This window comes from Macaca fascicularis, chromosome 18 (assembly GCF_037993035.2).
Source record: "Macaca fascicularis isolate 582-1 chromosome 18, T2T-MFA8v1.1".
NCBI classification, from domain to species: Eukaryota; Metazoa; Chordata; class Mammalia; order Primates; family Cercopithecidae; genus Macaca; species Macaca fascicularis.
In genome coordinates, this window is record NC_088392.1 from 24,359,453 (window position 1) to 24,373,895 (window position 14,443).

General features: G+C 36.5%; 1 protein-coding gene across 6 annotated transcripts in view; it reads left to right on the forward strand.

Annotated features, from left to right (window-relative positions):
- Positions 1 to 14,237, forward strand: part of TXNL1 (thioredoxin like 1) — a 37,382-nt gene extending 23,145 nt beyond the window's left edge. The window contains exons 5-9 of one of the 6 annotated variants that reach the window (XR_012427377.1): positions 827 to 896; positions 2,544 to 2,716; positions 5,959 to 6,063; positions 11,650 to 12,622; positions 14,003 to 14,237. Coding sequence is in view for 2 of the 6 variants with exons in the window: in XM_005586609.4 (XP_005586666.1) it covers positions 827 to 896; positions 2,544 to 2,716; positions 5,959 to 6,063; positions 12,580 to 12,618 (387 nt within the window). In the remaining 4 variants the exon portion in view is untranslated. Of the gene's footprint in view, positions 1 to 826; positions 897 to 2,543; positions 2,717 to 5,958; positions 6,064 to 11,649; positions 12,623 to 14,002 lie in introns of those variants that run through there. The other 5 variants (XM_005586609.4, XR_012427380.1, XM_005586610.4 and 2 more) reach the window with 5 other exon arrangements.
- The last annotated feature ends 206 nt before the right edge of the window (positions 14,238 to 14,443 follow it).

Below are 14,443 nucleotides of genomic sequence, written 5' to 3' on the forward strand. Positions count from 1 at the left end.
CCCATCTTTTCTATGCTGTAACCCCAGAGCCACCATATTTTACAACTTTGAGAGTGTCATTCACATTGTGTTTCTTGTAAAATGGTGCCCTAAAAATAATGTGATAATACTAATCAGCAGGACTGGCTCAGGCTTCCTGAGATTTTCTTACCCAGGAAATCTTTCCAGGTACTTACATCAAACGCACTTTTGGCTGGAAAGAAGATTGTGCAAATGATCCAGAAGAGTTTCAGAGAGACAAGCATACTGACAGTGTTTCATATTCCTCTTCCCTTATGTGGCCTTCCAGATTCAGTCAGTCAAGTAAATGTAGGATGGAAGTTTGGAGGTTACCTCAGAGCTGTAAGAGCCCTATTCTCTTAAGTTTGGGATCAGAGTCCATTTCAAGGCTAGTCTCTGCATAACCTGTGTATTGCCTCTAAATCGTCAAGTTATGTGAATAGATACTTGACCAATAAACCATCCTAGAGCTGTATGCTAAAATGAATAGTTTAAATTTTAATTTGTGATTTTTGTTTGATTTGTTAGAAAGCAGGTTGCTTGCCAGTTTATAGCTCACAAGACCTTACATTCCTATGCATAGTTTTAGTATTTACTTGATGAATTTTTGTCTTGTATTCCCTTATATAAATAACTGATGGTGGTATTTCTCAAATGTTATCTAATCAAGTGACTTTCAACTTGCTGATTTTTCATGTTAAGTTAGTTTTGTTCGATGAATTAGGTTTTTTTTTTTTTTCTTGCCTGGTATTTTCATCCTACTGCGGTAGTTTGTGTACTCAGGGTGTACAAGAGCCCTTTTAAAATGAAACTCGTGTCTCCACAGCTACTTATTACTGTGGCATTCAATCAACCTGTTAAGCTTTATTCCATGAAATTTCAAGGACCAGATAATGGTGAGTAAAGGATAGCTTTTCTTTAAACTAACTTCCTGCTTTGTAGAACTGTTAGCATAAAATTAAAACTTTTTATTAAGTAGAGGTAGGTTTTTTGGTTGTTTTTTTTTTTTTTTTTTTTTTTTTTGGAGACACAGTCTTGTCCTATTGCCCAGGCTGGAGTATGGTGGTGTAATCTTAGCTCGCTGTAATCTCTGCCTCCTGGGTTCAAGCAGTTCTCCCACCTGTGCCTCCTGAGTAGCTGGAACTGGGACTACCGGCAGGCACTACCACGCCTGGCTAATTTTTGTATTTTTAGTACAGGATTTCACCACTGTTGGCCAGGCTGTTCTTGAACTCCTGACCTCAGGTGATCCACACACCTCGGCCTCACAGAGTGCTAAGATTACAGGTGAGCACTGCGCCTGGCTTGTTTTGGAACAAAGTAAGATATAAATGAATGGGTAAATAATGTGAGATTATTAGGTACTAAAAGTGTGAAAGAAAGAGAACTTAGTTATTTTTATACTTTTTTATTTTAACATTTGTTTCCTTTTAATCTGAGAAGTGCTAAATGCGTTTTTCCAACTGTTCTAAAACTGTAGATTCTGAGCAGCCATATTTTAGAACCAAAACTGAAAGATTTATTTCAAACCCCTTTTGTTTTAAGTGAGAAAACTGAGGCTCCAGATATTCCTGTTTGCGCCCTATTAATAGTATCATCTTTTTTATATCGATGCATGTAAATATGATTGCGCAGACTTAGGATTTTCTTCTAAAATAAAGAATTTTCCTTTTTTACCCCCCCATTTTTTCTTTTTCTGTTAAGCTTTTTCTGAGGGGTAATAGGGGAATGGAGACTAGGGTTCGATATTTTTTTGATTGATTGGAAGAAATAGCCAAGGCCTTATTTAGAAGATAGCATTTTCTTATTTGTTGTGTTAAATTTTTATGTTAATAATTTTTTATTAATAAAATTGTACTTTTACTCTGAAATTACGAAGTATTTCTATAAGCAAATGCTGCAGAAATGAGTCTTACTTTTCCTTCTTCAGCCACAAAATATGAGTGTTAAATTGTTCCTTGAAGTTAAAGGGATTAAGGCATTCTATATGTCGGACTTTACCACTTAGCACATCCTAATGTAATCCCTAAAATGAAATTTGGCAATTTTTATTAATTTTCTTTTGGCTAAATGTTGTCACTGATAAGGCTCTCCTCCTAAATAACTAAATGTACCAACTATTGGCAACTATAAGATCTAGTTCAAATGCTATTTTATGAAGCTTTTTGTTAACCTGCATATATTGTCAGAATCTGTTGTCACCTTCCTTGTACCTCCTCTCCTGTGGTATTTTGTTTATCGTAGCATGTCTTTTGTAGTTGGGGGCAGGGACTTGCTCTGTGTGTATGTGTTTGTTTTAATCTTATATTCCTAATATTTACCACAGTGTTAGCTAGGCCGAGAAAGAACAGTAAACATGTATTGGAAAATAAAGGATTGGCTGCCTGAATACTCAGACTTTTGTACAAGTTCTAATAATAGAGTTATTTGAAGTATATGTATATTGATTTGTGTGTGTCTGTGTGTAGTGTGAGTGTTGTGGTAAAGGGAGTATAGTATATTTGAGGTTTTTAAACATTTCATTTTATTCTACCATTTTATAGGTCAAGGCCCTAAATATGTAAAAATTTTTATCAACCTACCCCGATCTATGGATTTTGAAGAGGCAGAACGAAGTGAACCAACTCAAGCTCTGGAACTGACAGAGGATGATATTAAAGAAGATGGCATTGTTCCACTTCGTTATGTTAAGTTTCAGAATGTTAACAGTGTAACTGTAAGTAGTATTTCATCCATATGTATATAATAGGTGTGTGAGTAACAACACTATTTTCAGTATCCTAGGTGAGTCTAAGTGATTCTTTAAAGTGGTATTTATCCACTCAATTTGAAATGAGTAAAATGTATAATAGAATAAATTTTCTTCTTTTAATTTATGTACTCTAAAGAGGAAGGACAGATTGATTTTTGAATATTTGTGGGTTTTTGTCAGTTATTTTATATGTATATGGTAACTTTTGCTAGAAGTTTATTCTATAACTTGATACTAAAACTGAAGATATTTGTGCTTTATTCTTTATAACTGGTAATAAGTAGTGATGCGTTTGTAAAATCCTGTTTACTTTTATTGAAAGTGTAGTGGTCATGATCTTAGTAAAAATGACTTTTTATGTAGTTTTTTGAGATGAGTCTCGCTGTGTTGCCCAGGCTGACTTGAACTCTTGGGCTCAAATAATCTTCCCACCTCAGCCTCCTGAGATGCTGGGATTACAGGCATGTACCACTGCACCTGCCTTAAAAATGACTTTTTAAAAAGATAATATTACATTTTATAAGATGACCTAAAGTATATCTGAATTTTTTCTTCCTTTGAGGCAGGTTCTTGCTTTGTTGCCCAGGCTGGAGTACAGTGGCACGACCTTGGTTCTGTATAGCCCTGACCTGCTGGGCTCAGGTGATCCTCCCTCAGCCTCCCAAGCAGTTGCAACCGCAGGCACGTGCCACCACACCCAGCTAATTTTTTATTTTTGTAGAGTTGAAGTCTCCCTTCCCACCTCGGCCTCCCAAAGTGCTGGATTTATAGGCTTCAGCCACTACACCCAGCCTTTGTGAAGATTGACTAGTGCTTGAGATGATTTTAAGTGATGTATATTAGATGTCATTATTAAAGTGCCACTCATAAGAATCACCTACTTTTTAGCAGTTATTAATTGCTTTTAAAAAATTTAGCATTGAAACCAGCTCACGCTTCTCACCTACAGTCATTTAGAGGAATGGGTAGGACAGTGAGAAAAGAATAGTAGAATATTTAGAAAAAGAAAGTAGGAACCAGCACAGAGCCACTGAGAATGTCATGCCAAACTGGTACAATTTGTTTGTTGTGATGGAATAATTCTATTTTTGTAAATTAGAAGAATGCTAAAGTATGTGTTCATTTAAGAATGTTTTTGAGAGTTTCACAGAATATACGTAGTAGTAGTATGAAGAATTATAATTGGCCGGATGTAGTGGCTCACTCCTGTAATCCCAGCTAAGATGGGCAGATTGCTCGAGCCCATGATTTTGAGACCAGCCTGGGCAACATGGTGAAACCCGATCTCTACAAAAAATACAAAAAGTAGCTGGGCATGGTGGTGCGCCTGTAGTCCCAGCTACTCTGGAGGATCACTTGAGCCTGGGAGATTGAGGCTTCAGTGAGCCGCAATTGTGTTGTTACACTCCAGCCTGGGCGACCAAAAAAAAAAAAAGAATTATAATCAAGTTGAGTTTTAAGATTAGAAATATCCTATTCAAATGAAATCAAAGAAAATGGTTATATTAAACTTAGTATACTCGTTATCAAATATTTTCTTGAAATAATACATGGCTGCCTTTGAAAACAATGAAAACTGACCAATGAGTGGCATCTCAGAATGAAAGAAGTATGTTGTTTCAATCACGAGAGGCAATTTTTAATTGGGCATGGTGGTACGCTGGTAGTCCCAGCTTCTTGGGATGCTGAGGCAGGGGCATCACTTGCACTGAAGAGTTCAAGACCAGCCTAGGTAACAATGAGACCTTGTCTCATAAAAGAGATAGGTGCCATATTTTAAAGTAGACAGCACCTAGAATATTGTGTTTTTAGACATGGAGCAAATTTTAAAAATCCAATGTATGACAAAGGATCAATGAGTAAAGCTTTTAGTTTTTAACGTGCTGAGGGGAGTTTTTAAATATAGAGTCAAGCTTAAAAAAAAACTGTGAGGCGCATAGTATTATTTTAGGAGCTGATTCCCAATACTATTTTTTCTTTTAATGTTCTAGGAAATAGAATGGATACAGGAATATCGGAAAGAATATAACTTCAGTTTTATTCTCAGTGAAAAACTATAATTTTAATAAAATTTCCAATGTTAGTCTGTCCCATTGTAATTGTTAAATCTTAATACCCTTTCAACATTCTCTGTAAAGAATTTAATTGCTGGGCGCGGTGGCTAACGCCTGTAATCCCAGCACTTTGGGAGGCTGAGGCAGGCAGATTGCCTGAACTCAGAAGTTCAAGACCACCCTGGGCAACACGGTGAAACCCCGTCTCTACTAAAATACAAAAAAAAAAAACAAAAAAAAAAAAACAAAAAACCAGGCGTGGCGGCGTGTGCCTGTAGTCCCAGCTCCTCAGGAAGCTGAGGCAGGAGACTTGCTTGAACCTGAGAGGCGGAGGTTGCAGCGAGCCGAGACGGTGCCACTGCACCCCAGCCTGGGCAACAGAGCAAGACTCCGTCTCTTAAAAAAAAAAAAAAAAAATGATTTGCCGGGCGTGGTGGTTGGCTACTCGGGAGGCTGAGGCTGGAGAATCGTTTGAACCTGGGAGGTAGAGGTTGCATTGAGTCGAGATCGTGCCATTGCATTCTAGCCTGGGCAACAGAGTGAGACTCCATCTCAAAAAAAAAAGAAAAGGAAAAAAAAGTATTTAATTATGACTCCGCCATACTATCACACCAAATTATCACGAACTTGTATATATTGGTGTCTTGCCATGACATCTCTGGAGAAAGAATAGCAGGGCAAACAGCCTTATGATTAATAGTCCTATAGGAGTACTAGTCTTAGTATTATATAATTTAGGTCAATTTTTTTTTTTAAGCCAGAGTTTTGCTCTTGTTGCCCAGACTGCAGTGCAGTGGCATGATCTCGGCTCACCGCAACCTCCACCTCAAGTGATTCTCCTGCCCCACCTTCCCGAGTAGCTGGGATTACAGGTGCCAGTCACCACGCCCGGTTATTTTTTTGTGTGTATTTTTAGTAGAAATGGGGTTTTGCCATGGTGGCCAGGCTATTCTCGAACTCCTGACCTCAGGTGATCCGTCCGCCTCAGCCTCCCAAAATGCTGGGATTACAGGCATGAGCCACCGCACCCAGCCTAGATTAATTTTTACAAAGAATGGAGAATATTTTTATTAGTAATTTAAGGAAATTGATTAAACTTAAAGCATGTTTGTGAAGAAGGATTGTAATTAAAAATGTAAACTTTTTTGGTAGATATTTGTTCAATCGAATCAAGGTGAAGAGGAAACAACACGAATTTCATATTTTACTTTTATTGGTACTCCAGTCCAGGCAACAAATATGAATGACTTCAAACGAGTAAGTTTGCTTAAACGATACTTAGGGATAGTAAAAATATAATTTTAATGGAATAATTTCATGTATCTCAACTGTCATACTTTCTTTTAACCAAATAATTCAAAATCACATCATGTCATAAAATTTTACAAGGGTGAACTAGGATAGAAAGTTCTCCTAACTATATTTTTAGATATCCAGCAAAGTAATCGTTAATAAAAAATGATGTCGTGACTGATAAAGAGTCTTTTAATGAATGACATCAACATAAGGGTAAAAATAATAGTTGGGTTATAGAAAGTGGTTAGTAATAATGGAAAAATGAAAGTAAAATTATTTGAAAACAATTGTGAGAATTAAAGAACTTAGTTGATACTAAGATTCTGGTGATTATTTCTGATGAAGTTTTAAATTACTTGAATAATTTTATTTAAAAAATAATAGACTGAGTTTTAATATACTGACATGTTAACTTTCCAAACCATGTTTGTATGCTGAAATAGCACATTTCATGAAATAATGATAAACAGGCAAGTTTTCTGAAGTACTTTTATATATCTTTATGTGTGTGCATATAATTTTCTTTTGAAAAGACACAATTACAAGGTTTGTAAAGAATTAATAGGATACGTGGGACCTTTGTTAATCCAGATTAATTCCTTTTGTACGTCACTGGAACAACTTCTAATGGGCAACAGTTCCCTAAGGTCACTCTTAAATATACAACCACAGATCATCAAAGTGCTACTGAGAGCTGTATCAGTACAGAGCATTAGTTGCTATATATTCAGTTTAAATGTGGCAGCACAGAATACATAGGCATCCCACTGTCTCTGATGATTGCATCTGGCAGGCAGTCTAGAGCTTGAGGAAGAGTTTCCTTAGGCCTGGCAATTCCTAGATGAAGAGGCTCCCAAGAGACCCCTGTTGTGGAATTGAAGATGGAGAACATCTTGAACACTCTTACTCTTTTTGGTGGCATCTACAGATCTGACTTTATTTCACTTGTAGAAAAATGTATTAGATTGCATAACAGAGGATGATCTTACAAAATCGTATGCTGTTCTTACCAAATTGCAAACCTGGACAATAGGTATTTTAACTGGTTGTTTTCCAGTTACTGTTTTCCTGTCTCATAGCGTGATAACGTTTTGGGGACCGCAGGAATAATTATGTACTTAGAGCTGTCATGTCTGGATGTTTCACATATGTATTATGTATCAGAGGAAGCAGAGATTAAGCATCTACATTTTTACGATATGAAATATGTTTTATTGGGAAAATGCGTGAGCAACAAAGACGTCTTGGCTGCCTGCTTTGCCTTTTTGAATTAGATATCATTGGACTTGGCTTTACGTGTGCCTTGTGTGGTTTATTCTTAGCTTAGTTTTTTATAAGATCTATTACTATAAATCTTACTGTTTTCTCATGTCATTTATTTGGCTCTAGTTTCCTGTTTCTCACCTCAGTTTATGCTATTTGATTTTCATTTTTTTCTGTAAATAACCACCATTCTATCTTGTTCATCTTCTTACCAGCTAGCCATTCGGTTAAAGTTTCTCTAATTTGCATGAATAATTACTCATCTAACTATCTGCCTCCACTTCATGTTTAACTTCCCCCTTACATCCCTTCTAGCCTAGTGTTTTCTGTTTTCTGACTGTCAGACTACCTTTCTGGGGGCTGTCTTTAGGATAGCAAAGGTGTTAGACTTTTTTTGCTTGAGAGTATCTGTACTTGTTTTATAACAGCCATTCATTTAATTTTTTTTAACTTTAAATTATTATACGGTAGCAGTTCTCAAGCTTTTTGGACTTGAGACCTCTTTATATTAATACTATTGAAGACCAAAAAGAACTTTTGTTTATGTGGGCTATATTTATCTGATATTTGCCATTTAGAAGTTAAAACTGGGAAATATAAAAAATACTTGTAAATAATGAACACATGTTAACAAATATTTTTAAATAAAAAATAAGCATATTTTCTAAAAAACCAATTTGGTAAGAAGAAGAGTATTAATTTAGAATTTCATGGGTTTTTTTGTGTGTTTTTTTTTTTTTTTTGAGACAGGGTTTTGTTCTGTCACCCATGCTGCAGTGCAAGAAGCACAGTTATGGCTTACTGCAACCTCAAACTCCTGGGCTCAAATGATCCTCCAGCCTCAGCCTCCTGAGTAGCTGGGACTACAGGCGAGCACCACCACACTCAGCTAATGTTTTATTTGTGTGTGGGGACAGGGTCTCACTATGTTACCCAGGCTTCTCTGTTTACGAGCCTAAAAGCATCCTTTCCTTCTCATATCTGCTTCTGCGTTCAGTCAGCTTTCCTGTCACACATCATATAGCCCCTGGAAAACTCCCCTGGATACTTGTGAAGAGCATGAGAGTCTAAAAGGCAAAAAAACGATTTAGCATTATGAAAATAGTGTTGACCTCCCAGACTCCTTGAGAGGGTCTTGGAGACCACACTTTGAGAACTGCTACAAGAATAATTTGAATACCATAATCTACTCCCTTGTTGGTGTTCTGGGCTGCTTAGCCCCTTGCTTTTAATGTTTAATAAATTTTAATTGATAAGTGATTTTCTTATGTATATTAATATTACATTTTCTTGTAATATTTCCGAATGACATTTGTACTGTAGTCACTCATTGTCTTTTAGGGTTATTCTTTAAAAGTGAGCTAGTATTTCATTGTTTTTATATTTTACAAAGCAATAACTTCAATGTAGTTAAAAAAAAAAAAAAAGAGGGTTTACATGTGACTGAAACTGGCCAGCTTAGTCCTTGTACAGAGCTGCTTATTAAAAATTATAATTGAGTTTGGTTCTGGTTGAAGGAAATAATAGATGTGTGGTATGGTATGTTTTGTCCTTATGGTACGATGCTAGTACAGTAGTCTCTCCTTACCCGTTGGGGGGGCGGTGGGGAGGAATATGTTCTTAGACCCCCCAGTGGATGTCTGGAACCACAGACATTAACAAACCCTACTGTGTGTTTTCCGTCCAGACGGTTTCCAACTTATGATGGTTCAAGTTTACAGTACTGCAAAATTGATATGCATTCAGTAGAAACCATTCTCTTAAGTGTGGGGCAGTTTTGCATTTTTGACTTACAGTATTTTCAACTTACAATTGGTTTACTTATTTTTATTTTTTTGAGATGGAGTTTCACTCTTGTCACCCAGGCTGTAGTGCAGTGGTGTGGTCTCAGCTCACTGCAACCTCCGCCTCCCGGATTCAGGTGATTCTCCTGCCTCAGCCTCCGGAGTAGCTAGGATTACAGGTGCCTGCCACCACACCTGGCTAATTTTTGTAATTTTAGTAGAGATGGGGTTTCACCATGTTGGTCAGGCTGGTCTCCAACTCCTGACCTTACCACCTGTCTCGATCTCCCAAAGTACTGGGATTAGAGGCATCAGTCACTGCGCCTGGTCTTTACAATGGGTAGTCGGGATATATTACCCTATCGGAAGTGGAAGAGCATCTGTACATATATACATACCGCTGATAATGTTTAATGTATAAATTAGGCACAGTAAGAGATTAACAACAAAGCCAGGGCATGGTGGCTCACGCCTGTAATCCCATCACTTCGGGAGGCCAAGGCAAGAAGATGACTTAAGTCTGGGAGTTCAGGACCAGCTGGCAAACATAGGAAGACTCCATCTCTATTTAAAAAAAAAAAAAAAAATTACCCATGCAAGGCAGTGGGCGCACCTATAGTCCCAGCTACTTGGGAGGCCGAGGTGGGAAGATCATTTGAGCCCAGGAGTTCAGGACCAGCCTGATAAACATAGTAAGACTCCATCTCTGTAAGAATATACACACACACACAATTACCCAGGCAAGGTGGTGGGCACACCTGTAGTTCCAGCTACTTGGGAGGCTCAGGTGGGAAGATCACTTGAACCCTGGAGTTCAAGGCTGCAGCGAGCTAGGATCATGCCACTCTACTCCAGCCTGGGTGACAGAGCAAAACCTCATATCAAAAAAAAAAAAAAAAAAAAAAGATTAACAACAACAACTAATAATAAAATAGAGCAATTACAACAATATACTGTGGTTAAAAGTTAACATGGATATGGTCTTTCCCATGCTTGCTCTTCTCTCACTGTCTCAAAATATTTTATTGTACTGCACCATAGGCAGTTGAAACTGCAGAAGGTGAAAGCACGGATAAGGAGGGACTACTGTTCAGTCATGATCTCTGGTCTATAGCAAGTCTATATTCTTGTAGATGGTGGACAAACAGGGGAAGTTAATCAAAATTAATCAAAGCTTAGTTCAAGGGTCTCTTTGTCCACAGAGTATTCTCAGATGTTACCAGCTAAGTGACTTTTCCTTTTTCTCCTACAATGACTGGGAAAATCTGAGAATACTTTGTAAAGAAAGAGGGCCTTCAACTAAGTTTTGAGAGTAGAATTTGTACAGTTCAACAGACAGCTATGGGCACCCTTGATAGAATGGAGAAGTAGGGACCTGGACATGAACTTAGGAAGGTGGAGGATTCATTCAAGGACAAGTCACATATGGCGTGTCTTTTTCTTTTACTCGTTTGGTCAGTCTGAATTAGTATATACATAGTAATTAGAATTGAAAATTTCTTTTTTTTTTTTTTGAGACGGAGTCTTGCTGTGTCGCCCAGGCTGGAGTGCAGTGGCGTGATTTGGGCTCACTGCAAGCTCTGCCTCCCAGGTTAACGACATTCTCCTGCCTCAACCTCCAGAGCAGCTGGGACTACAGGCACCTGCCACCACACCCAGCTAACTTTTTTGTATTTTTAGTAGAGACAGGGTTTCACCGTGTTAGCCAGGATGGTCTCGATCTCCTGACCTTGTGATCTGCCCACCTTGGCCTCCCAAAGTGCTGGAATTACAGGCGTGAGCCACCGTGCCCGGCCTAGAATTGAAAATTTCAAAATAGATTTGGCATATGTTTTATAGGCACAGGGAGGAAAATTATGATGACCACTGTGTAGTGAAGGGTGCTATATAAAATGGCTTAATGAATGATAAAGTAGATCGAATGTTTAGCATTTTTAGTTTATATTTTTATCTTATGTGAGCTGTTTCTGGATAATTTCAGTTTTCAGTATGTCACTGACTTCCTTATGTCACTAAGATGACAGAAGCTAAGGTAATGCTGTTGAATCTCCAATGCTGATAGAAATCTTAGACAACCTTTCATGCTATTACAGGTTTTAAGGTTAGACTTTTAAGGTTTGGCAGACTAGATACCCCTTCTACTTGTCTGTTTTTGGTTCTTATAGGCATCATGCACACATTATAATCTATACTTTGGCTGTTTGTTGTTGTCAATAGATTTTTTGTATTGCAGCATGAAAAACTTGCCATTGCCATCTTAATTGGAAGTAGATGGTTTTGCTAAAATACGCTGTTTATATGGATTGCTTTATTTTAATATAGAATTTTAAATTAAAATTTTATAAAAATAAAAAATGAGAAAATTATAGGGGCTTCTGCTTCTTAGGAAATGAGGTGCATGTGAAAATATTTTTATCACTATAATAAAAATAGACTTTTCTAAACTGGCCATTCACCGTATCAGCTATCTTTGTAACATTTCTGTCTGTTTATTTTTCAGCTTTTTTAATCCAACTCAAATGAACTAAAAACAGAAGATATTTTAAAATGAAGTAATATAAAGATTGACCTTGTCTTACTCTACTCCCCTCCTTGCTTCTCTGCTCATCTAGCACCTGTCTGCTCTCACCCTTCCCATGTTCTCGCCATTGTTGGTGCAAGATTTCTACAGCTTCTATCATCTGGATCAGCCTTGTTACCTAGGTTTCCTCAACCATCTCTTTCTTCAGATCTCATCCTAGTTGTGTTTCTCAATTGGCCTTTTGTTTTGGCTTTCGTTTTGGGCTTGCAACTAGGTGCTTTAATTTTATTACCATACCGTGTTGCTCACTAGCCTTTTTACTTTTTTTACTTTCTACCATTTTATATTTAATTTTGTACTACATTTTGAGAGGTAAAATCACAATAAACTTAAATTGTTATAAGTGGTTTTAGATTTAACTAGTTGTTGAGTAATGTTTTAATCCATTCTAAACTTTAAATTTTATTTCCTAGGAACTATAGAATTCTTTTGGAAATCAAATATAGCAGTTGCATCAAGTTCTTTTATATTTGTGCTAGTTTAATATGTTGATTGCGTTTCAGTTGAGGGGTGTTAGTTTTCTTTTCCTAGTTGGAACGTTAGCCCCAAAGTCCTTTTGATGATTGCTTGGGGCGTGTCCTCCGCTTTTGCCCAAGTGAGCTCAAAACCAGTTGAAGGACTTATGGACTGAATATTAGGCTGGGTTAACATATTAATATAGAAGATCAATGGACTCTCTGAATAAATATAAATAAAAAGTATTTGAATAAATATTTTTTACACCTAATTTTTATGTACGTAGATTTTGGTTTGTCTGAGGTGTAATATAAAGACTTAAGAATGAATAAAAGAGCTTTACGTTTGGGATGACAATCCATGTTGGAATGTTGAATTTCTTCTTTTTTACAGAAAATACACATTGGCAAGTTGAGAGTTATCAGCCTGTGAAACAGTATGCAGATTTGTGTCTTCTGTATCACATCTGCTAGAAGTTTAATTTTTAATATTATTTGTTTTTGTTTTCTTTTGCTTAATCTAATAGCTTTGTGTTTTGTGTTTCCCAAGTAATATAATGATGAATAATGCTCTCAGTGTTTATCAGCACAAAATTTACTTGTGATAGAGATAATGCCACTTCCCCTTCTAGTGGCTCTTAAAACCGGAATTTCTTACTCTTATCCACATTCTCTTGTATGAAACTGCCTTTTATCATCTTGCTAGCTTGTGAGCTTTCTAACATGGTGTCTTTGGACCAAAGGGGAGTTCTTTTAAGGTACTAGAAGTGATTTTTCTCAGGGTGGGAAAAACATTTCTAGGATTGTGTGATTGGGATTTCAGTGGAAAGCTTTCAGGTCTCTCATAAATGATGTTGACCCAGCTATGTTATATTTTAGACCAGACATGTACTGATGACCTTTATGTGTTTTGCTGGTATATATACTGCCATTTAGAATAGAATCAATTTAAAATACGAAAATTACATTTATAAATGTACACAGAAATCTTTCTACGCAAATACACATTCAGTATTTTGCAAGTGGGTTTCTTTAGAGGCATTTTTGCTCTAAGAATACATTATCTAATGATAAACTTTAAGTTTTAGGTAAATTTCTCAATTAGAACATAATTTTCTAACTCTCCTGCACAGAATTTGTTTTCTAGATTTAAACAAATTTTTATTCTTCACATTTTTATGCTGCCACATATATAGCAACCAGAATGTTTTTTATAACCCTCCAGTAGAGGATTTTTCTAATCATTGACAGAAACAAGGTTTATTCGTTTCATTTTTAGTAGTACTCTTACACCAGGGTTTTTTTCTTAAACCAGAAAAAATTAGTCACTTTTAATCTGTTTTCATTGCATGTCGATGTTTTGTGGGGGGAAGTCTGGAAATTTGCTATGTTGGGCATGAAGACATGAGTTCAGCATACCCTTCTAATTCCAGATTCTTTTGTGATCAACATTTGATTTCTAACTATCTAAAAATAGTATGTCAAATATGTTTTACTCATATAGCATAATTTTTAAAATTAACTTCTTTAAACTTTCAACCTTGTTTTTAAAAAATTGCTATACTTAAAAAAAAAAAAAAAAAAAACTGTGTGAAACCAAAAATAGCCCGCATGTGTTTTATGTGTAATTCCTGTGGCTGGGGTGGGAGGAGAGGTCACAGTTTGCTTCAACAGTGAAAATACATTGCATGCCAGAAAAAATCCAAGGATAAAAATTAATACCAAGGTTTTAAACTGAGTACTATATTAGTTTTTTTTTAATAACGCATATTTAAAATCAATAGGATGTACATATAAATTTATTTTTGTCTTTCTAGGTAGTTGGCAAAAAAGGAGAAAGCCACTAAGGTGCAAAAGACACTGGACAACCATATTGCAATCAGATCTACAGCTCCTGGATAATTGCTTGATTCTCGCCAGAGACTGTCAATGTTTCATTCATTGCCATTACCAATAAATCATTGCTTTTGTTCAGATGGTATCACTAGTGTTTCCATTGTAATCTTGACACATGCAATTGTAAATAAAAGTCACTACTTTTGCCAAGCTTAATTTTTGTCATTCTAAATCAGTATTTTCTCTTTCCATGTATTTGAAAATTGGTCAACTTCTGATTTTAGAGGAGAGTTAAATGTCTGGTAGTATATTGATTGAAAGCCAGTTTCTTTAGAAAAGGAGAAACTGGTTTAGGGAATTAAGGAGTACATGTGCACACATTCATAGCAAGTGATTTTGATAAGTGAACTTGGAACAGCTAA